Source organism: Manacus candei, unplaced genomic scaffold, assembly GCF_025592945.1.
Source record: "Manacus candei isolate 608988 ecotype Guabito, Panama unplaced genomic scaffold, ASM2559294v1 h1tg000118l, whole genome shotgun sequence".
NCBI classification, from domain to species: domain Eukaryota; kingdom Metazoa; phylum Chordata; class Aves; order Passeriformes; family Pipridae; genus Manacus; species Manacus candei.
In genome coordinates this window covers 175,256-199,163 of record NW_026138166.1, presented here as the reverse complement: position 1 = coordinate 199,163, position 23,908 = coordinate 175,256, and the positions used below count along the sequence as shown (strand labels likewise).

The 23,908-nt window shown below is 55.9% G+C and overlaps 1 protein-coding gene across 1 annotated transcript; it reads left to right on the top strand.

The window, feature by feature from the left end:
• Positions 1-11,560: 11,560 nt before the first annotated feature.
• Positions 11,561-22,638, top strand: LOC127462012 (ankyrin repeat domain-containing protein 18A-like). The gene is made up of 14 exons (XM_051770269.1): positions 11,561-13,029; positions 13,450-13,564; positions 13,809-13,982; positions 14,071-14,177; positions 14,885-14,975; positions 15,232-15,407; positions 15,522-15,669; positions 16,131-16,412; positions 16,671-16,906; positions 18,579-18,711; positions 19,913-20,194; positions 20,892-21,127; positions 21,804-22,028; positions 22,487-22,638. The coding sequence occupies exons 1-13, from the start codon at positions 12,812-12,814 to the stop codon at positions 22,003-22,005; spliced, it is 2,400 nt and encodes a 799-aa protein (XP_051626229.1). The 5' UTR covers positions 11,561-12,811; the 3' UTR covers positions 22,006-22,028; positions 22,487-22,638.
• The last annotated feature ends 1,270 nt before the right edge of the window (positions 22,639-23,908 follow it).

Genomic DNA, 23,908 nt, shown 5'->3' with positions numbered 1-23,908 from the left:
GGGGACTACATTTCCCCCCATTTCCCACACTGGGGACATCTCAACTCCAGGACTTACCCCAACACATCCACCTCCTCCTTGTCCCGAGATTGGCTGGGGAAGGAGAACAAAGGTTTAAGCAGGATTGGCCCCTGTGGGGCTGGGGGAGAGACACGGGTGTCCCCAGACCCCCCAGCCCATGGTTGGCCCCTGGTCTGAGGGGGAAAATCCCTTCTGCTTCCCCCAGCCCCACTGCACCCAGTTTCCCCCGGGATCCCTGTTCCTGCAGGGCCCAGGGTGGGGATGGAGACAAGGAGAGCCAGGGGAATTCAGGGCCTGCAGGAGGGTGGGGGAAGGAGGAGGGGACCCAAAGAGGGTGAAGTTGGGGGAATTGGGGATCCCACAGGATGGGCATTGGGGTGTGCAAGGGATGGGACTGTGGGGGATGCAGGTGAGGAGGAAGGGATTGCAGTGGAGGGGACCCAGGGAATGAAGCAGGGCAGGGGTGGGGGCAGGAGAAATGGGGAAGGGGAGAAAACTGGAAGGGACTGGGAGGGTCTTTGGGACTGAGGGGTCAAGGAAGGGGATTTCTGGACACGAGTGTCATGGGCAATGGGAAAGGGAAAGGATTAGAGGAGAAAGAAGGGAAGAAATGGTGTGGGAATGATGCCCTGTGTGTGTGGTGGTGGGGTGGACTGGGGTGTGTGGGAATAGAGTGGGGGCCCTGTGGAAGGGCCTCCCCAGTGCACACTGGGGTGGACTGGGGAGCACTGGGATGGCCTGGAGGATGGTGGCCACCAGAGGGGAGGGTCTGGGCCCAGCACAAGCCCTGGTACCCACCGGGCCGCCGATGACGCCTCCCTGTAGAGAGACAAGGAGACATCACTGGTCACTGGGGTGTCCCCAGTGCCAGGAAGGGATGGGGGGCCCAAAGTGCCCCCACTTCCCACACTGGGTGCTCCCCAACTCCCAGACTTACCTCCCCACATTGGACGCTGTCGACCTCAATGGACTGCAGGAGGAGAGCAAAGGCTTGGTTGGGGTTGGCCTTGTGGGGCTGGGGGGGACACGGGTGTCCCCACCCCCTCCAGCCCCGGCTGCCCCCCGGGCTGAGCGGGGCTCTTTGGGATTGCGGCTCCCAGGCAAGTTGGGGACACCAGTGCAGGGGGAAAGGCAAGGCATTGAGGGCAAAGCCTGGAGGAAAGGCCCTGGGAAGGGGCCATGGCAGGGCATTTCTCAGTTAGTGCCAGTTCAGCCTGGCCAGGCCTTGTCCCACTTGAGCCCAGGGTGGAGCTTGGGCCTGTTTGTCCTCCTTGGACTCCAGTGGGGCTTGGCCCAGTTCCACCCAGTTTGGGTTGGGCCTTTGCCTTGGCTGGGAAAGAGAGGAGATGGTGGGGAGATGCCCCAGGAGACCAAGAGGATGGGATGGGGAGGCCCAAGAAGGTGAGATTTGGGGTCAGAAAGAGCAGGAAGCGTTGGGACTGTGCCAGGACGGAGCCGGGTGCAAGCATCCCGTGAGGAAGTGGAGCTGCAGCAGCAGGAGTTGAATTGTGGGAAGGGGAAGGAGAGAGGGAATTGTGGCCAGAAGAAAGTGGCCTGGCCCGGGGCTGGGGGTGATGGGGAGTGCTGGGGAGCCCCTGGATTGGGAAGGGGCCCATCCCTGAGCCCATGGCCGTGGCATGGGGGCCTCACCTTGGCATCTGCCGGGGGGCTCAGCAGGATGGTGAAGAGCAGGGCCACGCTGAGCACAGCGACCTTCATCTTCCTCTGGGCCTGGGCAGCGCTGGCTGAGGCTGCACAAGGGCAGGAGCACATTTATCCCTGCCGGGACTCCTCCCTGCCCCCTCCCCGAGAGCCCCCGGGGCAAAGCCCGGCTGGGCACAGCCCCCAGCCCTGGCCACAAGCCCAGCCCTGGCACAGAGTCCATCCCGCCTGCGGCACCCATCCAGCCACCTTCCCCGGCATCCCTCCAGCTTCCTGCACGGGGCAGCTGCCCCTGGAAGGGCCCAGGCCCCTGGGGGTGCCAAGGGGGTGGGCAGGGAGCTGAAAGCAGCTGCATACCCTGTGGGGACAATCCCACACAACACAATCCATCCTCCAACAGCCCCCAAAGCCTGATCCCCCCATGTCCTCCTGCCCATCCCTTCCCAGAGCTTTCCCTCTGGGACACCCCAGAGCTCAGCCCAGCCCCAAACCCGGCGTGTCTGAGCACAATTGTCCCTGTACCCACTCCAACCCCTTGGCTGAACGCAGGGCTGGCACTGACCCCCTTCTTGGGGCACCAGGAGCCCGGGATCAGGGAAACAGGGAGCTGGGAGATAAAGGGGCTGACGGGCAATGGGCACAGGCGGGTGACTGGGATCTCCAGTCTGGGCAGGCCCTGGGGAGCACTGGGCAATGCTGGCCCTGGCACACAAGGGCTGGGCCCAGGGAAGTGCTGGGGTGGTGGCAGTGCCCGGCTCCAGCCCATTTGCGGGCACTGCAGCCCCCAAGTGGTGCATGCCCAGCCACGGCCTCCCCGAGCAGAGCCCAGAGGGGCAGATGCCCTTTGCTGGCCCTGCCCCTGTCCCAGCTGGGCACACCGTGTCCTCCCGCATCAGCCGGGCCCCGCTCTGCTGAGCTGGCCCAGGCAGGGGGGGCCAGGCACTGGCAGCCCAGCAGGGCTCTGGCTCCACACTGGGCTGGCCCTGGCACACAGCTGCCCCAGTGCCCCTGTCCCCAGGGATGGCCCTGCCCTGCCCTGGGCCCAGCGCTGGCCCTCAGCAGGATGGTACCTTCCCGCCCCACTCTCCCTCCCTCCCCACCCGCCTCACAGGCCCCTCTGGGCTGGGACCCCCGTGGGCACAGATCAAGGACAGCCACTGAGCGGGGGCTCCCGGCACCTGCCACAGCCTCAATTCTCCACTCACCTTTGGCCACGTTTCCGCAACACCTTCCATCCTTACGGGCCCCTGACCAGAAACCAGACACCATTGTGGGGCAGCTGAGAAAACATCTCAGCTGAATGACTTGACTGTTTGCCTTGCATTTTCCCCAGGAGCCGGCAGTGACCTGGAAGATTTTCCTTTTGCACTTTTCTGCTTCGTGCCTCGTTTGTTGGATAATTGAGGAACGTTGACTGAGGAGGGGCCAAGGGGAGGTGAAGTTGCTCAGGGGGGACATTTACAGCGTACTCTTCACCATCCATTCCTCACGGGATGCTTGCACCCGGCTCCGTCCTGGCACAGTCCCAACGCTTCCTGCTCTTTCTGACCCCCAATCCCACCTTTTTGGGCCTCCCCATCCCATCCTCTTGGTCCCCTTGGGCATCTCCCCACCATCTCCTCTCTTTCCCAGTCAAGGCAAAGGCCCAACCCAAACTGGGTGGAACTGGGTCAAGACCCACTTGAGTCCAGGGAGGACAAACAGGCCCAAGCTCCACCCTGGGCTCAAGTGGGACAAGGCCTGGCCAGGCTGAACTGGCACCAACTGGGAAATGCCCTGCCATGGCCCCTTCCCAGGGCCTTTCCTCCAGGCTTTGCCCTCAATGCCTTGCCTTTCCCCCTGCACTGGTGTCCCCAACTTGCCTGGGAGCCGCAATCCCAAAGAGCCCCGCTCAGCCCGGGGGGCAGCCGGGGCTGGAGGGGGTGGGGACAGCCGTGTCCCCCCCAGCCCCACAAGGCCAACCCCAACCAAGCCTTTGCTCTCCTCCTGCAGCCCATTGAGGCCAGTGGCGTCCAATGTGGGGAGGTAAGTCTGGGAGTTGGGGGGCACCCAGTGTGGGAAGTGGGGGGCACTTTGGGCCCCCCATCCCTTCCTGGCACTGGGGACACCCCAGTGACCAGTGATGTCTCCTTGTCTCTCTACAGGCAGGCGTCATCGGTGGCCCGGTGGGTACCAGGGATTGTGCTGGGCCCAGACCCTCCCCTCTGGTGGCCACCACCCTCCAGGCCATCCCAGTGCTCCCCAGTACACCCCAGTGTGCACCGGGGAGGTCCTTTCTCAGGGCCCCCACTCTATTCTCACACACCCCAGTCCACCCCACCACACACACACAGGGCATCATTCCCACACCATTTCGTCCCTTCTTTCCCCTCTAATCCTTTCCCTTTCCCATTGCCCATGACACTCGTGTCCAGAAATCCCCTTCCTTGAAACCTCAGTCCCAAAGACCCTCCCAGTCCCTTCCAGTTTTCTCCCCTTCCCCATTTCTCCTGCCCCCACCCCTGCCCTGCTTCATTCCCTGGGTCCTCTCCACTGCAATCCCTTCCTCCTCACCCGCATCCCCCACAGTCCCATCCCTTGCACACCCCAATGCCCATCCTGTGGGATCCCCAATTCCACCCACTTCACCCTCTTTGGGTCCCCTCCTCCTCCCCCCCACCCTCCTGCAGGCCCTGAATTCCCCTGGCTCTCCTTGTCTCCATCCCCACCCTGGGCCCTTCAGGAACAGGGATCCCGGGGGAAACTGGGTGCAGTGGGGCTGGGGGGAGCAGAAGGGATTTTCCCCCTCAGACCAGGGGCCAACCATGGGCTGGGGGGTCTGGGGACACCCGTGTCCCTCCCACAACCCCACAGGGGCTAATCCTGCTTAAACCTTTGCTCTCCTTCCCCAGCCAATTGGGGAAATAGAAGCAGGTGGATGTGTTGGGGTAAGTCCTGGAGTTGGGATGTCCCCAGTGTGGGAAATGGGGGGAAATGTAATCCCCCCATCCCTCCTGGGCCTGGGAACACCCCAGTGACCAGTGACACCTCATGCTCTCTCTCCAGGGAGGCATGGATATCGGTCGAGTGAAGAGGTCTGAGGTGGGTACCCCGAGTTCTGCTGGGCCCAGACCCTCCCCTCTCATGGCCACCACCCTCCCCAGAATCCCAGTGTGTCCCAGTCCTGCCCAGTGTTCCCCAGTCCATCTCAGTATGCCCCAGTCAAGCCCAGTGTGCCCCAGTACATCCCAGTGTGTCCCAGTCCACCCCAGTGTGTCTCTAACCCTGCCTTTGTCCCCAGCCCCCCATAGTTGACCTGGTGGAGCTGATGCGCGAATGAGCCTCTCTGCATGTCCAGGTGAGAAATATGGGAGGCTCCTCAGCCCCCCAAAGGAGCCTGGCAGGGCCCTGGGGGGTCCCTGAGCCCTCTGCAGTGGGCAGAGCTTGGGGACAGCAGAGGGACACGCAGGGGGCTGTCCCTGCTCCGTGTCCCGGGGCAGCTGGACAGAGCTGCCCCCAAGCCTGGCCTTGCACTGGGGGCTCTGCAGACCCCCAGGCTCACCGGGAGGGCAGGGAGGGGCTCGGGGAGGTGTCAGAGCATCCCGGGCTCAGGGGCTCTGGGGCCACATGGATCTCAGCATCCAATTCCCTTCTCCTGTCCCAGCTCCCTGCAGACAGACAGGGTGGGGACAAGGCCCCTGCCATGTCCCTGTGGACACCGGGGGTGACGTTTGGGGCTCTGTCTTTCAGGACTGGAAGTGGTGGTGACACCCGTGTCCTGGCCCCCTCCAGCGGCATGAGGAGATGATCATCCCTGGAGGACCCCCCTGATCCCCTGGGTGCCCTGGCAATTTCCCTGCAAGAATCAATAAACCCCTACAGCAAAACAAATGCTCTGTGTCTGTCTGGGTGTGTGTGTTCCCACCTCCACGGGTGCCTTCCCGTGTCCATGTGTGTTCCCACGTCTCCTGGGGCACCCGGCGGTTTGGGGGCGCAGCGGGAAACAGGGTCTGACTGGGGCTGTCCAAGCACCGTCCCCAAGGAGCACAGCTTGGTGTCGGGGCAGGGGAGGGTCAGGGACAATCAGCCAAGGCCCCTCAGTCCTTCCCTGGGCTCTGGGAGGAATGGGAAAGGGGATCAAAGGAGCCAGCGGGTGTCAAATGCCCCCAGATCTCAAGGGCCAGGCTCGGGGCTGAAGGGATGGAGAGCAGCCCTGCATCCAAGGCCGTGGGGATAGTGGGGGATGAAAAGCAGGATGGGAGCCAGCAATGGGAGTTCACAGCCCACAACCCCCCCGTGTCCTGGGCTCATCCCACAGCGTGGGCAGCAGGGGAGGGGGGTTCTGCCCCTCTGCTCCGCTCAGCTGAGACCCCCCTGCAGTGCTGCCTCCAGCTCTGGGCTCCTCTGGCTGTCTGCAACGCACCCACCCGCAATGGCAATGGCTTGGGGGGATTCCCCTGCCAGCCCTGGCATCTCCTGCAGCTCCATGGGCTCCTCAGCACAGCACAGACACGCACCTCTTGGGGCACTTCCAGAGGAGGCCACCAAGGGGATCCCAGGGCTGCAGCACCTCTCGCATGGAGACAGGCTGAGAGAGTGGGGGCTCTTCAGCCTGCAGAAGAAAAGCCTGTGGGGAGACCTCCTTGGGGCCTTCCAGTACTTCAAGGCAGCTTTTTAGAAACAGGTGGGCAAAGGGTTCAGTAGGGCCTGTCCTAATAGGACAGGGTGTGAGGGAGTTAAACTAAAAAAGTGCAAGTCCAGACCAGAGATAAAGAAGAACTATTTTCTAGTGAGAATGCTGAAACACAGGAACACATTTGCAGGGAGGTGGTGGATGCCCCATCCCTGCAAACATTCAAGGTCTGGTTGGATGGGGCTCTGAGCAAGGTGATCTAGGAAAGATGTCTCTGCTCCCCCTCCAGGGGATTCCCCGCCCTGTGCTCTTGGCTACCAGAGTGATGGGCAGCTCTCAAAGGATGCAAGTGCCCAGAGAGCAGAGGGAACACACAGGACCTCTGTTAGCAGGGACATCTTCAGGTGAGATGGGAATAGTTTGGATCAACACGCTCAGGCTCCACTGTTTTGTCTCTCTGTGGTTGCACAGAACTGTCAGAAGAGACCGATAACCACGAGGTGCCCCAGTGTCACGGGGTGCCTTTGGGTCCCTGAGGCCCTGCATTGTCACAGGCTTCTCCTTGCCATCAGGAGGCCAGGAAGTGTCCGAGGTGCCCCAGGGCACCAGGAGGTCCCGTAGGTCAAGGGGCAGCCTTGATTCCATGTGTCCCTGGAGTGTCCCAATGTCCCCATGGCTCCAGGAGGCCCCGCTGTGCCACAGAGGAGCAGCATTGGGCCGATATCAAAGGACCCAAAAGCGATGTCGCTGTGAACTCTTGAGGGCTGGAAGGAACCAGGGAGACCCGAAGGCCAAAAAGAGCCGGGCAGAGCCGAAGGCCGAGCCGTGCCCCGGAGCCAGGCAGAGTTGAGAAACAAAAGGAGCCAGGAAGACCTGACAACACCATCCCGCCCCGGCCCCGCATTTCAGGATCAAGAAATAGGTTTGTCCAAAAGCAGGTGGGGTGGTGGGAAGGGGCAGAGGCAGCAGAGCCCAGCGCAAAGCGAGCGGCTCCAGGCACGGCTTCTCCCGCCCGCCGGGAGAGCGCAGGGGCAGGAGCCCTTTGCCGGGTCTGGCTCCCGGCGCTGCCGGCGCTCGGCGGCTTTGGGGTTTGGCTTTGGGGTCTGACGGGAGGAATTATTGCTGTGGTGGTGGGTGGCAGAGGGGCTGAAGGACTGGGCACGAGAGGGATGCCTGTCCCCTCAAGGGACAAGTGCACAGACAGGGATCAGGTGTTCCCGCTGGGCTCAGACACCAGGTCTGTCCAGCAGCACCCAGGGAAGGGAGGGAGGATCATCGTGCTCCGTTCCATCACTGTCACCAGGTCCAGTCACTGGGCACAGACAGCAGGTGTAGTGGGTTGGCCCTGGCTGGACACCAGGGTCCCCCTAAAGCCACTCTCTCACTCCCCTCTGCAACTGGACAGAACAGAGGAAAAAACCAGCCAAGGATTCATGAGCCAAGAGCTGGCAGAGGTCACTTCCTGATCACCTTCACGGGCAAAACAGACTCCAAGGGGGGATATGAACTGATGCCGAAAAACCTTGGAATAACAGAACTGCTCAGAGACTTGGCATCTACGTTCCAGCAACCAAAGACAACTTGGACTGGCTTCTCGCAGAGGACGCTGGATTTCACGCTGCGTTGGCAGACTACAGTGGTGACATTTCCATTCACTTCCCAAAGCACAGACTCTGGGCACAAATGGGGAATCTACCTCTAATGGCCACGTGTCGCTGCCGGCCATAACCCGTATCAGGCATCACTGTTTTTACTGACACGTCTGGACGTCAAAAAAGGCCGCAGTGACATGGATAAATCCTGTCACAGGACACTGGGACAATCAAGTACAGACCATAGACCAAGGCTCTGTACAGGTTTTAGAGCTTGCTGCTATCTGCATAGCCTTTGAGTTGTTTTGTGAGCAGCCACTGAATATCATTACTGATTCGTGTTATGCTGCGGGGTTGGTTTCACGTCTCGAAGCCTCTTTCCTTTGAGATGTCACTAATCCTTATTTGTTCACAGAGATACGTACTATATGGTCCCTTGTCAACCACAGAAAATTTGACTTTTACATAATGCATGCCCACTCCCACACAGAACTGCCAGGGCCCAGAGCAGAGGGCAATCAAAGAGCAGATGCTGCTGCTGTGGTTGCTGCAGTTCCCAAAACTCTCGAGCAGGCCAAACTCTCCCACCTATTCTTTCAGCAAAATGCACGCTCGTTAAAGAGGCAGTTCCAACTCACAGTGAATCAAGCTCGAGGTATCAGCATGTCATGTCCTGACTGGCAGCAAATTGCCCCAGTGCCATCTGAGGAAGGGGTTGATCCCCGAGGCACAGCAGCCAATGGAATTTGGCAAACGGACGTTACTCACAGAGCTGAACTTGGTCGGCTAAAGTATGTCCATGTCACAGCAGACACACATTCCAAACACATAAATGCCACTGCACACCCTGGGGAAAAGGCAAGGGATGTTTTCCGACACTGGCTTAGTTGCTTCGCAACTTTGAGAATTCCAAAAACCACAAAGACAGACAATGCTCCTGCCTATTGTTCCTCAAAGTCAAAATATTTCTCATGGATTGGGGGATATTTCATTCCACAGGCAGACCACACTCACCCACGGGACAAGCTATGGTGGAGAGAGCACACTGCACATGGAAGGGAATGCTGCAAAAACAAAAAAGGGGGGAATCTATCTATAGTCCCAGGAACACCTGTGGAAAGTGTCATATGTCCTAAATTTCTTAAACTGTGATGACACAGATCACGGCAGGTACCAACATCAACACGAATCTCAGGTACTTTCCTCTCCCAAACCACCAGTCATGATAAATATTTAATATCAGGGCAATGGTCAGGACCAGTGGACCTCGTAACGTGGGGGAGGGGAGATGCCTGTGTATCCACAGGTAAATTACAATGGATCCCTTCCAGATGTGTCAGGCCTTATATTAGCCCTTCTTCAGAGCAAGAGCAATCAACAGAAGTGACAGATGAAGAAACTGGAATCGAAGAAACACATAACTAATGACCACTACCAGACCTGAACTACGTGACTGAAGTACAGAGACATAATAAAAGGCTTAAGTGTGCATGTGTGAGGAGAGACTGAGAAGTGGCCACCTACGTATGAATGAGGAACGTTGTGTGGACGTACGTATGAGAGTGAATTCAAACCCACTTTATGCCAGAGATGCCTTAAATAAAATACAGTCCTACAATAACACTACCTCAACCCCAGCAAATACAATTGAACACAACACCCATAACCTGACACACTTCCCTTTGAGATAAAATTGATGCTTCTCTCCCAGTTACACAAATACCCTCAGATAAAACGTCTTACACAAACCATATTTACAAACCCTGAATAATTGAAAGTGACACAGTTAATAAGGTTGTGACCAGTTTTAATAAAGGCCTTACCGCATTAGGCCCTGGTTTTTATAAATGCTTAAGATAAGTTTGTTTATGTTAAGAAATGTTTAGGAAAAAGGTTTAAAAATTGTTCTGTAACTCGTTCTAATTATAATAAAGGGGAAATGTAGCGATTTATATTATAGGAAGTACCACAAGGCATTCTGGGACTTGTAGTTCCTTCGGTGCTCTGCTGCACATGCACAAGAGAGTGCTCGAATGTCACTGGCTGAGAGGTCACGTCATGACGTGTCACAGTTTGGACTGTCTGTATCAGCTCATGCTGTTCTTAATAAATTTGATTCAACCGCATGCCCTGTGTGTAACTGGGTCCGTGCCCACACAAATCACACATGGGACTATCCTGCCACAGTCCACCAGCCAGGGGGCTCCCCAATGTGGGTCACTGGGAATGTGGGTCACCAAGCCTGTTCCCAAGGTGGGTCACTTGGAATGTGGGTCACCAAACCTGTTCCCAATGTGGGTCACTGGGAATGTGGGTCACCAAGCCCGTTTCCAACGTGGGTCACTGGGAATGTGGGTCACCTGTTCCCAAGGTGGGTCACTGGGAATGTGGGTCACCTGTTCCCAAGGTGGGTCACTGGGAATGTGGGTCACCAAACCTGTTCCCAAGGTGGGTCACTGGGAATGTGGGTCACCTGTTCCCAAGGTGAGTCCTCCGACAGGTGATGGAGTTGGAGCAGCAGATGAAGCTCTTCCCGCAGTCGAGGCACTTGCAGGGCTTCCCTTACTGGTGGGTCCGTTGGTGTTTTGTTGGGGGGGATCCCGGGGTGGGTTCCCGGCAGAGGCGGGAGGTGGCCGGGGGGATGCGGGGACCCCCCGCGGTGGGGGTCGGTGTTGCGGGGTCAGGCCCCGCCGCCCCCATTGTCAGCCCGGTGCCGGCGGGGGGGGACGCGACGAGCCCCTTTTTTAGGGTCCCCGGAGTGGGGAGAGCAGAGAGGGGCGACAGCGGAGCTGGGGGACCCCCGGCAGCCTGGGGGGGCGGGAGGGGAAGCGCGGAGAGGGGGAGCCCAGAGGGGTGGGGGGGCCGGGGACCCCCGGCCCCTGGAAGAGGGGGCTCCGAGAGGGGGGACCCCTGGGATTCCCGGCATCTGCAGCAGCCTGGAAAAGGCAGAACCTGGAGAGGGGGCCCCCAAAACACGAGGGACCTCCAAGAGCCTGAACGGGGGGACCCCCAGAACCCCAAAGTGCAGAGAGCGTGAACTTCGGGGAGGGTTTTTTAGAGCCTTTTCCATGGGCCTCCCTCACCCTGCTGTGGTCTCCCTGTTTGTCAGCACTGTCAGGTTTGCCCACCTGAAGCCCCCCTCCATCTCCTCCCCGCTGCTGGAACTGCTGAGGTCAGTTCTGGACTCGGTGGTGCCTCCAGCACTGAACCCCCCCAGGAGGAACCAGGACCTCAAGGGTGCCTGGAGGAAAATGACTGGATGCTTTTCAGAAGCAATGAAGTGCCTTTTTTCTTCTTCACAGCATCCAGGATGTCAGACTGCTTTGTACCATTTTGTTGTTGTCCATTTTGTTGTTGTTGTATTGGTGTGTTTTATATTTGCATTCCTTTTTTTTCTTCACTTGTGTTACTGTTTTCCATAAAGGACTGTCTAATGTCATTCCATTGCTACACCAGTACCTACCATTGCTGTGTACAGACACACTGAGGTGCCACGATCCCTGTGTATTTCAAGAAAATCAAGTGCCCTGCAGTGACCTCCATCTGAGTGCAAATCAGTCCAGCAGACATCTTCAAGGCCGAAAGAGAAGCCAGGCCTGAAGGCCGAGCCAGAGCTGCCCTCTGCTCCCTTCAGCTCTGCTCACAGCTGCATCTTCAGCCTGTCCCAGAGGCCAGGCAAATGTGTGCCCTTCCTCTGGGAAGGCTTGAAGCACAGTGGTGTTAAGATCATGGCCTCCAGGTGAGCTATTGCTACTACTCAGTTGCCAGACTCTTGCAGTGCTTTCGAGCCCTCCTCTTTGTGTTCTGGGCAGAAGATAGTGAGTAAGCTCCTGGTAGCCTTAAAACACAGGCAAATCCCTGATCCCGTGGGAAGCAGATCAGTTTGTAGCCCATAAAGAAAAAGGGAAATTTCTTCAGCCTGTTTGTGGTCCATTGTAGTGTCCCTCCGCTGAGAAAGCTGGTGCAGAACCTCTGATCTTTCAGTTGGTGTTGTCATCGAGACAAAGTGGGACAAGATGTGTTTGAAAGTTTCTTCCTGCCCTGCTGTGTGCTGCCCGTTGGCTGGTGGAGGAGCAGAGCAGAAATTCACTGTTGGCATCTGGCAAAGCAGCAGGAGAGAGCAGTTGTGAGGGGAAGGGGGGTGAGGTGTCTGCTCTTCAAGAGGGACAAGACAAAGGAGTTGGGGAATTGTCCTGGAACTCTGGCCTGGCAGGCTTCGAGCACTGGGTGGGCATTTCTTGAGAGCTGTGGTGGCCCCACTTCCTCCTGAGCCTCATTTGATGGCAGTGTGTCCAGAGGCAGCCCGGCTCCAGGCTGAAGCAAAAAGCCAGAGCGGGTGATGCGGGAGCTGCTCCAGCGCCTACCGCAGCCTCCGGCCCGGTGGGAGCGTCCCGGGCCCTGCCCCGGGCGCCCTGAGGCGGGGCAGTGCCCACTCCCGCCGGCCGCCCTCACAAGGCCCAGGCCGCCTCCTTGCCACAAGGCCCAGCAGGGCCGCCCTCACACCTGCCCCGCCCTGCGCTGTCCCGCCCGGCCCCACCCTGCCCCGTGGCCTCTGTCACACCCCACGCTGACGTGCTGAGCCTTCCACCAGCCATTGTGACGCCACAGGCGCCAGTCGGGCACGGCTTTGTTGGTGCCCGCAGCCGGCGCTCAGAGCTGCTGTAGCCTCTCGGGGAGCAGCAGCACATCCCGCTCGGGGAGCGTTGCGCGCCTGCATCGCCGTCTTGGCAGCTGCAGGCCACGACCACTGCGCAGGGCGACCTCGTCTGCCTTGTGCTTCATACCCTGTGCCCGTCCTTATTCTCGCCCCTTTGTCACCCTCCCCCTAAACCTCGCCCCGTCCCATTCCTCATCCCCACTTGGCTCCCGGCAGCCCGCCGGGGCCTTCTTGCCCTTCCTGCTGCTGGGAGCTCCAAGCAGGGCCATGCCGTGGCTTCTGAGCAAGAAGCGACGGCAGTCGCCCTCCAGCAGCCCCAGTGGGCAGCCCTGGGCTGCCACCAGCTCCAGCAGCGCCTCCCAGCTCCGGGAGCAGGGGCTGGGCAGGCTGCACCGCGCGGCCGCCCGCGGTGACCTGGGCTGGCTGAGGCGCTGGCGCTGGTACGTCAAGGTAGTCGGCATCGACAGGCCAGACCAGGAGATGCGGTGAGTTCTGGGCCACGCTGATGGCACACCTTGCCTGCTCCTGAGCCAAGCTGCAGTAGTCCTCGGCAGCCCTCTCTTAGGGACAAGGCTTGAAAAGTGACATTTGCCCTGTCAGCTGGGACAGGGAACTCTTGAGCTTTTCACTGCTTGCAGCTGCCGCCCGGGCTCCAGCGCTGCTGCAAACGCGTGTTGCCCACCTGCCCCTTGGCCGTGCTCTCTCTGCAGGGCTGTTCTGCAGCTGCTCAGCCCTCACCTGTTCTCTTCTGCCCTCTGGCTCATCAGGGCAGGGTTGCAGCAGCAGCAGCAGCAGCAGCAGCAGCAGGAGCAGAGTCCGGGCAGGGTCCCCAGGGTGTTGGGTACAGACACAGCTTGGGCTCATCCTTTGTCTGTCTGGGTTAAGAGAGTCTGTTTAATTTTTAGGACACCTCTGCATCTGGCTTCGGCCAATGGCCATGCAGATGTCGTCAGATATCTGCTAAGGAAGAACAGCCAGCCCAACCTCGCTGACAGCTTCAAGAGAACGGCCCTGATGAAGGTGTGTGCAATGCCTTCTGAGCTTGGAGGTGGGGCTTAGTGCTGGGGTGTTAAAGGGGAGGTGTCTGGCAGGATTCCTTGCAGGGCAGGGCCATAGAAAGACGCCTATTGCAATGGGCACGGCACAGCCTCTGTTAGCTGATCTTTGAAGATGGTCTTCTATGGCAGCACTCAGGAGCTGAGGGAGTTGTGACAGAGGGGGATGAAAAGTTGGCAGCCTTTCCCTTTTGGTGTGTTGTTGCCAGGCAGTCCAGCAGGAGCAGGAAGAATGTGTTGCTGTTCTGCTGGAACACGGTGCCGACCCCAATCTGGCAGACGCTGACGGCAACACTGCCCTTCACCTGGCTGTCCTCTCTAAAAACACAGCTGTAGCAGGGCTGTTACTGGAGCATCATGCCAACAGTGATGCTCAGAACCAGGTAACCTTGGCACGTGGCTAAAGCTGCTCTTTCCAACAGCTGCAGAGCTTGTCTGTGTCTTTCTAATGGGGATTCTCTCTCCTTTTAGTGGGGATTTACCCCCTTCAAACTTGCAGCCTTGCAACAGCACGAGGAGATTCTGGAGTGCCTTGTGAACAAAGCAGCTGACAGGCCTGCTCAAGCCCAGGGGGAAAGGTGAGGGCTTTGTCAAAACAGCACCCGGGTGTTCTGGGTAGTCTGCAAGTGTGACCCAGACGAGGGACGTGGCAATGAGCTGGGAAAAAGAAGGAGCAGCCCCGTGGAAGCAGTTCCCCGTGGGACTGGTAAATGCAGGTCTGCCCTTGGCTGCTCTCCTACCTCAGGGGCTCTCGTCCTTTGCCCGCTGAGGTCTGCAAGAAAGCCTTGTCTGTGGTGCCCTCTCCCCACCCAGAGCCAGAGCCCCGGGGAAACTTGCCAGTAGCTCAGCAGCGTGGCTGCTCTGCAGGCCAGGGGGGTTTAAGGCACGGCAGAGTCGGTGCGTTCAGTGCTCTGAAGGGAAGCGTTGGGGGAAAGAGAACCAACACTGTCCCAGGGGACACGAGGGGCTCCGAGCACACAGAAGGAGAAAACTTCCTGCCATGGAGATGGTCAGGGGGTCGAAGGGCTTGCCCTGGGAGTTTGTGCAGCCGCATCTGGGGGGACTTTGAAGAGCAGTGCAAGGAGCCCTGAACAGCATGGCCTGAGCTGGTAGCTGAGGCTGCTTTAGGGAGGCCCCTTGTAAGAGAAATTCTCCAATGCTTCCATGGACTTGGCTTTGCTTTCCCGGAGCTTGTAGGAAAGGGGGGAAGAGCTGTTTTGGGAGCAAGCAGGGGAAAACTGATGCAGGATCAGACATGTTTCCGATGAAATTTTGCATGCTTTAGGACTGCTCTTGTGGTTCCTGGAAGCCATGAGGCTCACCTGGAGGAAGATAATCTGCGCTTGCAGGAGGAGCTGGACAGGGCTGGCGCAGAGGTATGGAAAGCCTGTCCCCACAGGGAGAAACCTGGGGGTGCCTGTTGCTTCCTATCCATCCTGAAAACGGACAAAACAGTGTTCAGTGTGTTTGTTGGGGAGCAGAAGTGAAGCTTTGAAGGGACTTGAATGGATTGCAGTTCTTTGGGCAGAGGGGATGCACACAGACATGCAGCACCTGAGTTCTTCAGCAGCAGCTGGCTCCTCTCTGGAAAAGCTCCCCTGACAACTGTGGATTCTTCCCGTGATTTTACAGCTGAGGGAGGAGGAAGAAAAGCATCTTCAGTCTGAGCATTGTGTTCCTGACTTGAAGACTGCCTTGGATGCCAAGAAAAGAGAGGCAATAACTTCCTCCCAGAAACTGCAGGACTTCCTGTTGGCATCTTGCGAGACCAATCCGACTGTGAACCAACTGGAAGAAGACGCACAAGAGTAAGAGAGGAACCCAGTGAAGCGAGGGGTCTGTGGCTTTGGGGATTGGGTGGAAACAGGGGGAGAGTCAGTGGGATTTTGAAGGACGCTTCTGCTGTGGCTTCTGTTCCTTAGCACAGTTTGTCTGGCATTGGCTTTTCTGGTAATAAAGCTGTATTTCTTCTTCAACTTTGCAAGTGAGAACAGCAGATTGGAAGCCACTGTCCAGCAGCCAAGCGAGAGCGTTGAAGCCCTTCCGAGAGCCCTGCAAGCCTCTGCCTCAGTAAGCTGGTCCTAAATTTGCCTTTTTGTGACTCTGGAGCCCAGTTGCTTATAAGGGGCAATTATCAGATGAAGTTTTCCTGGAGAGCCTGGGGAGCTCAGTTTCTGCCTTCTCCTCAGCAGAGGCTGCTCAGAAAGCAGCCTGGTCCTTTCCCCAGCTGCTACAAAAGCCCTGAGGGTATTTGGTGTGCTGGACACTGGAGGAATTCTTAGATTCTAAATGAGGAGTTTCATCATGAGCTCCAAGGGACCCAGAAGTGTTGTTGCCAGAAGTGTCTCCCAAATTCTTAAGTAGGTCTAAAGTTTCTTCTTTCTGTCGGGGAATCTTTCAAGTGTTTCCTAGGCTCATTTCCAGTAGATGATAAATACAGTTGCCATGGCCACCCCCTTGAGAGATTGTCCCAGAATTCACTGCCTTTAGATCATGCTGAGTTTCCTTTTCTTTTATTTTTCTGTGCACAGGGTGGTGAACTTTCCCAGCAGCTGGACATGGAGCCTGGAACAGGCATGCAGCTCGAGGCCCTAAACCAGGCTTTGCAAGAAGAGCTGTCCACTCTGCTTGGGAAGTGTGAACAACTGGAGAAGAGCAAATGTCAGCTGCAAGAAGAGGTGACAAAACACCACCATCATTTGGAGACTTTGGTGCTGGATGGCAGCCAAAGAGAACAGTGTACAAGAGAGGTGGCAGAAGGAGCTGACCAGGAAAGAAGTGCAAAGCTACAAGAGGTCAACCTCGTTTTGCAAGTAAGTGAATTTCTCCCCAGTGTCCACAGGCTCTTCATTAGGAGCTTGGAAGCAGAGTGCTCATTTGGGCTTCTTTCCCAATGAAAAGAATTGTTTGCCCTGGCAGCTCCTGGGTTCTGCCTTGGTTGCTGCTGGGAGTGAGGAGGCAGAGCCGCCTCTCTGAGTAAGGCTGGGCCCTTGAAAGTGGGTGTGTGCAATTTTGTGCTGGGCAGAGCTCTCTTTTTCTTGTGGTGGTTGAAGGTGCACTGTCTCCTTCAGGCACAGGCAGCCCACCAGGCCCCACTAGGACAAACTGGAGACATTCATTGTGAATCCATGAGAATCCAGTTGGAAGAAAGGATTAGAAATCTGGAAAGTGAATTGGACAGGATCAAAAACACCCAACAAGAGAGTGCTTCTCGTAAAGAAACAACGCAGGGAGAGATGGAAAGGTACAAAGAGCTGTATCTGGAGGAAGTGAAAACCAGAAGATGCCTTGACAAGAAACTGGAAAGGTACGTCCGTGCTTGTTTGGAGTGGTAATAAGAGAGTCCTTTTCTTCCTGCATTTTCCTTGGAAATCCATCTTCTACATCTGGCCAGCATTATTGCCCTCCATTGGCCAACAGGGTCTGATGGAGTTGCCAAGACCCTCTCCTTGATATTTGAAAAGTCGTGGCAGTCAGGGGAAGTCCCAGGTGAGGGGAAAAAGGGAAACCCACTGTGCCCATCTTTGAAAGGGGTAGAAAAGAGGGCCCTGGGAACTGCCAACGTGTCAGCCTGCCCTCTGTGCCTGGGGAGGTGATGGAAAAGATCCTTCTAGAAGCTCTGTCAAGGCACATGGACAGCAGGGAGGTGATTGGAAGCACCAGCACAGCTTCCCCAAGGGCAAGTCCTGCTTGACCGACCTGGTGGCCTTCTAAGATGGAGCGACTGCCTCAGTGGACAAGGGCTACCCATGTCATCTCCCTGTCATTCTGGGAAGCCTTTGACACAGTCCCCCACAACATCCTTCTCTCCAAAGTGGAGAGAGATGGATTGGATGCGTGGACTGTTAGATGGAGAAGAAATTGGGTGAACAGTGCCATGCAGAGGTGGTGACCAATGGCTCAGAGTGCTGAGGGCCATCAGTGCCGAGTGGTGTCCCTCAGGGGTCTGGACTGGGCCCAGTGTTCTTTAATGTCTTCACTAATGATCCAGAGGAAGGGATGGAGTGCACCCTCAGCAAATTTGCAGCTGACACCAAGCTGAGGGGTGTGGTTGACACAGCTGATGCCATCCAGAGGGCCCTGGACAAGCTGGAGAAGTGGGCCCATGGCAATCTGCTGATGGTTTACCAAGAGCCAGTGCAAGATGCTGGCCGTGGCTCAGGGCAGCCCCTGTATCAGTGCAGGCTGGGGGATGAAGAGGGGCAGAGCAGCCCTGCCGAGAAGCCCTTGGGCTGGAGGAGAGGCCGGACATGAGCCGGCAATGTGCGCTCGCAGCCCAGAAAGCCAATTGTGTCCTGGGCTGTGTCCAAGGCAGCGTGGCCAGCGGGTGGAGGGAGGGCATTCTGCCTCTCTGCTCTGCCCTTGGGAGAGCCCAGCTGGAGTGCTGCATCCAGCTCTGGGCTCCTCAGCACAGCAAGGACCTCCAGCTGTTGGACAGAGTCCAGAGGAGGCCACCAAGGTGCTTGGAAAGATGGAGCACCTCTGCTAGGAGGAAAGGCTGGGACAATTGCAACACTTCAGCCTGGAAAAGAGAAGGCTTTGGAGTGACCTAATTGTGGCCTTTTGGGGTGTGAAGGGAGCCCACAAGAAAGATGAAGAGAGTGCATTTAAAAGAGCAGGTAGTGAGAGGACAAGGGGGAATGGCTTCAAATGGAAAGAGAATAGGTTTAGATTTGATCCTCGGAAGAAATTGGTTGCTGTGGGGGTGGTGAGGAACTGCAACAGGTTGCCCAGAGAAGCTGTGGATGCCCCATGGCTGGAAGTGTTCAAGGCCAGGTTGGATGGGTTTGTGAACAAGCTGGTCTGGTGGAAGGTGTCCCTGCCCACAGCAGGAGGCTTGGAACTGGATGATCTTTAAGACTCCTGCCAAGCCAAGTCATTCTAGGCTTGGATGCTGTCTGTGCTGTTTCTGTGAGACTGTGGGGGAAAGGCTGGTTCTTCCTCTGTTTCATGGTTTTCTTGACTAATTTGCTGTGCAGGCTGGAAAAGCTTCTGAGGATAGAGAGGAGGAAACTCCGGGTTAATGAAGAGAAAGGAAGTCAGTCCCAGCTGGAAGAAATGAAGAAGAGATATTCTGAAAAGGTCAAGGAAGTTGATAGATTCCAAAGAGAGGTGAGCTGTGCTCTGGGTGGGGCTCTTTGGTTGTGGTGTTCCTTCTTTTGAAAACTGGGAGATGCTTTCCCTCTATTTCTTGTCATGTGGATGTTTTTATTCCCTTGGCTGCATTTTGGATGTGATGGGCTTTTCTTAATGCTCCTCCTGCTGTTCCAGTGGGAGATGACTCGAACTAATCCAGAGGTAGTTCTCCTTCTGGGGAAAGATGCAAATGTTGAGGGCAAAGCAGTAGGTGTAAGGGCTGATGGAGGCCAGGCTGTCCTGCAGAGGAGGGGCAAGCCAGGAGTGGCAGCCAGCCTGGCAGGGTGCGTGAGCTCCCGGGCCAGGGAGCCGTCCCACAGGCCCTGAGCAAGAAGAGCAGAACAGGCCCCCTGACAGTGAGCGGGGTCAGCCAAGAGTGCAGATCCCTCGGCTGGGCCCTAGGGATGGGCAGGTCTGCCGTCCTGGCAGGACATCACGTCCATGGGCTGAGAGCAGTGGGGCCCAGCTGAGGCCTGGCTGCAGCTGGAGGGAGGCTGTGACAGCGTCCTCTGGGTGTGACAGATGAATTGCTGCCCTGGCAGAGAGCGGAGGAACAGCACTGTCACTGGCAGGGCACCATCAGCCCCTGAGCCCTGTCTCAGGCACGAGCTGAGCAGGAGGCACTTGAGGCTTTGCTTTTCTCCACAGTGTTGTTGCTGCCCAGGGCCCAAGGAGGACAGGGGCCTCCCAGGGGAAAATCTGTCTCTTCTTGCTCACGGGGAGCTGTTTCAGCCCATCCTGTGGTGGGGAGCCAGAAGGGCTGTTCCCAGCAGGTCTTTTGAGGCTGCTCTGCCTGTGCAGCAGTGGCACAGAACCTCTCATCCCTTCTCCACTCGTCACTCGGATCCGTTGCTAAAGCGGCGTCTGTCAGAGTCACGCCTGGGTTTGAAGGCATCCCTGTAGAATGGCTTCCTGCCTTTGCAGTGATTCCTTTGGAGTCCAGAAGCGTGGAGCATTTTTGCATGAGGAACTCCAAAAGGCTGGGAAGCTGAGGAATCCTATGGCAAATGATGGGAAAGCTGTTCTTGCTGGAAAAGAAAAGCCTGGTTGCACTTTGTGTCTAGTCCTGAGCCAGCAGATGTTGAATAAAGTCTCCCTGGGCAGCCAGTTTTGGATTTTCCCAGAATTCACTGCCTTTACACCACGCTGAGCTCCTTTTTTTATTTTCTGTCTGCAGGTTGCTGAACTTTCCCAGCAGTTGGACAGGGAACGTGAACAGTGCACGCAGCTGGAGGCCAAAAATCAGGCTTTGCAAGAAGAGCTGTCTACCCTGCGTGGGGAGTGCAAGAACCTGGCCATGGACAAATGCCAGCTGCAAGAAGAGCTGGCAAAACTCCACCATCATTTGGAGACCAACGTGGTGGATCGCAGCCAACTCGAACAGTGTAAAAGAGAGGTGGAAGAAGAAGCAGACCAGGAAATAAGACAAAAACTCCAAGAAGTCAATGAGTTTTTGCAAGTAAGTGAATTTCTCCCCAGTGTCCACAGGCACTTCCTAAACTTCTCTTGTGGCCATGGTGTTTGGTCTTTTTCTTTTGCTCCTGTATTCTGTGGGTTAGCTTCTGTCTTTGCTGAAGGCAGTGGCAGAAGGCAATCTGGTTGGGCAGGAGTGCTGTCATGGGTGTGGAATGTGCCGGCAGGTCCCTGAATGCAAAGGCTGCCCAAGGCAGATTCCCACTTTGCAGTGCTTGGGGGGATCTCTGTGCACTGCTCTGCTTCTCACTGCTCATCCTTGAATGGGTTTGGCAACTTGCAGCTGTCATTGCCAGACCTACAGGTGCTGCTTTGTCCTTGTAGGGGGTGAAAGTGCTCAGAAAAGGAGTCACTGAAATTCCAGGGATGGGAGGGAGGGGGTGGAGGTGGAGGTGGAAGCTCTTCTTGTCTTTGAAGAATCCCTTTGGACATGCCCTGCCCTACAGACCCAGTGTCTCTTCATTAGTAGCTTTGAAGCAGAGTGCTCATTTGGGCTTCTTTCCCAATGAAAAGAATTGTTTGCCCTGGCAGCTCCTGGGTTCTGCCTTGGTTGCTGCTGGGAGTGAGGAGGCAGAGCCGCCTCTCTGAGTAAGGCTGGGCCCTTGAAAGTGGGTGTGTGCAATTTTGTGCTGGGCAGAGCTCTCTTTTTCTTGTGGTGGTTGAAGGTGCACTGTCTCCTTCAGGCACAGGCAGCCCACCAGGACACCTTAGAAGAAATCAGAACCAGTCATGTGGACTCACTGAAAAAGCAGCTGGAAGACAGAATTAGAGATCTGGAACGTGCACTGGGAAGGACAAAAAGCAACCAAGCAGAAAGACCTTTTCAAAAGGAATCCACCCAGGCAGAAGTGGACAAGTACAAAGAGCTGTATCTGGTGGAAGCCCAAAGAAGAAAAAGCTTCGCCAAGAGACTGGAAAGGTAAGTCCCTGCTTTTTTGGACTGGTAAGAACAGACTCCTTTTTCCTCCTGCATTTTCCTCGGAAATCCCTTTTCTACATCTGACCAGCGTCAGGTGTGAAAGCAGAACGTGGCATCTTTGTGGGGAAAGTTCCTTCAGACCCTTCCCTTCCTCAGACCTGTCTTCCTTTCTCTTTAGAGTTCCAGCAGTAACCCCACAGCACCACCACTATGGCATTATTGGTGTCTTTTCAAGTTGAGGTTGTTTTAGCAGGCAGTCTTTCTGCCAGTCTCTACTCTCCTCATCCCGTGGGTGACAGAGAAGATGAATCTTGTGCCCTTTCCTGTTTGAATAAGGAGAGGCCTCTGGGAGAAGAGAGTTGGATTCTGTGAATCCAAAATAAGGCGGCTCTTTCTTGGCTTCTGTTTTGGCAGCGGGTCTGAGGGTTGAGCTTTCCTTGAGAAGGCCAGGGTAGGCCAGAGTTCTTCTGGAGGTGACACTGCCTACTCCTTGCACTTGGTGTGATTTCTTAGAAACAGGCCCTGTGAACAAGCTCAGATCAAAGGATGTGCTGGTTTTGGATGCTCTTCATGCCCTTGGCTTTTAGAAGTCGAGTAGTAGCCAAGGCTGTGGAGGGTAACTTTGCGAAAGCCTTCCTGCCAAAGATGACTCTGTGTGTGCTTGTGAATGTTTCAGAGCTACTGAGAGACTTGCAGTGGCCAACACCAAGCTCTTTTTGGAGCGCCACAGAAGCAGATCTGCAGTCCCAAGCAGCGCTGTCAGCGGACTTCTGGCTGCAAGTCCACTTCAGGATTCACCTGGCCTGGGACATCTTGGCATCAGTTTGGGACTGAGCAGAAGTCTGGCTCTCAGAACACCACCCAGACACCTGTGGTAAAGCCCAAGACTTCTGCTCATCAGGTTTGTCCAGATTTTCCAGAGTGGTCAAAAAAGATTGAAATGGAAGCAATGAGCTGTGGAACTCCATTCTTTCCCAAGAGAAACTGTGGGCAAGAGCACTGTGGCACAGGAACCTCCCACCTAAGTTCTACCCTAAATTTACACGTAGTAATCTTCTGTAGTCTGTGGGGTTTGGCAGGAAGCCAACTCCAACTGGCTACAGATGGTTTTGGTGTCAGAAGTGGGATTGTTTTGGTTCCTTTGGTTTTGTTGTGGGAACGTTGTCTGGGAAAGCTGCCAAGAGCAGGTTTGTTTGTAAACATCCACCATTGTTTTGGGACACTCCTGGGAGAGCTGCCAAGAAGGATTGTGTTTATCTAAACATAGCTTTGTTTAGGAACAAGGAGAAAGAAAAATAATAACAATGGTCTTTTTACTAATTTTTTTCCTGATTCTTGCTGTTTTTGTGCCTGTCCTAGGACATCCTGTAAGGGACCATTCAGATGGATGGAACAAATTGCTTCCTTTCCTTAATTTCAACATCCACGGCCTAGTAGCCAGTTTCCTTAATGGTGGCCTTCAAGGTTTGGTAGCAAAGACTCCAAGATCAGCTCTAACCCACCCCTACATTGCTCAGTGACAATGATCCTAGTGGTGAAGGCAGCGAAAATGCTACTTAAAATTGGAGAGGTGGTGCTGCATTGGTCCCCTTGTTGTACGAAAGGAATCGCTGGAGCTCTGGGGACAAGAAGTGCCAAGGGCCACGACAACTGTACACAGGCAACAGTATCGGAGGAACCGAGATGCTGTGACCCCCATCCATACATCCAGTACATCCATGACATCATTGTGTGGGGGGACACAGCAGAAGAAGTTTTCGAGAAAGGACAGAAGATCATCCAGATTCTCCTCAGGGCTGGTTTTGCCATCAAGAAGAGTAAGGTCAAGGGCCCTGCCCAAGAGATCCAGTTCCTAGGGCTGAAATGGCAACTGGACGACACCAGATACCAACAGACGTCATCCACAAGATTGTAGCAATGGCTCCACCCACAAAGAAGAAAGAAACCCAAGCTTTTCTGGGAGCCATTGGCTTCTGGAGGATGCACATCCCAGAGTACAGCCAGATGGTGAGCCCTCTTTCCTTTGTGACCCGTAAAAAGAACAATTTCCAGTGGGGTCCTGAACAACAACAAGCTTTCAGGCAGATCAAGCAAGAGATTGCACATGCCGTGGCTCTTGGAGCAGTCAGGACAGGACCAGATGTAAAGAATGTGCTCTACTCTGCAGCTGGAGATAAAGGTCCCTCCTGGAGCCTCTGGCCAAAGGTGCCTGGTGAGACGTGAGGGCGACCACTGGGTTTCTGGAGCCGAAGCTACAGAGGTTCTGAGGCCAATTCCACCCCTGTGGAGAAGGAAATCTTAGCAGCCTATGAAGGCATAGGAGCAGCTTCAGAGGAAATTGGTACCAAAGCACAGCTCTTCTTGGCACCCCAGATGGGACCCCAGCATGCAAAGTGTAACTAGATAAGGGAAAAAGGGGGTAGGGTTTATCCATTTTAGGGAAAGGGTGGCCAAAAAAGGAAATACTGCAATGCAGCAAACTTTGGCCAATCGGGGAGCGGGGTCTAAGGATACAGACATCAAGGGGATTTTTCATCAAACAACTTCAGGGGACAAACAAGGGAAAAACTACAAGAAATGTTAAGACACAACCGTAAAACTCGAAAGGCTTTGGGTCTGAACTTCTTGACAACTTCATCCAGGGCTTTCATCCTCTGGAGGGTCACACATTTCTTGTTGTCTTCTCCAGCTTTCAGATTCAGCAATGTCCTCACTCCCGACAGACCAGGGTCCCCTTTCCAGAGTAATGGAGGAGCACCGTGATTTTTTAATCCAAAATTC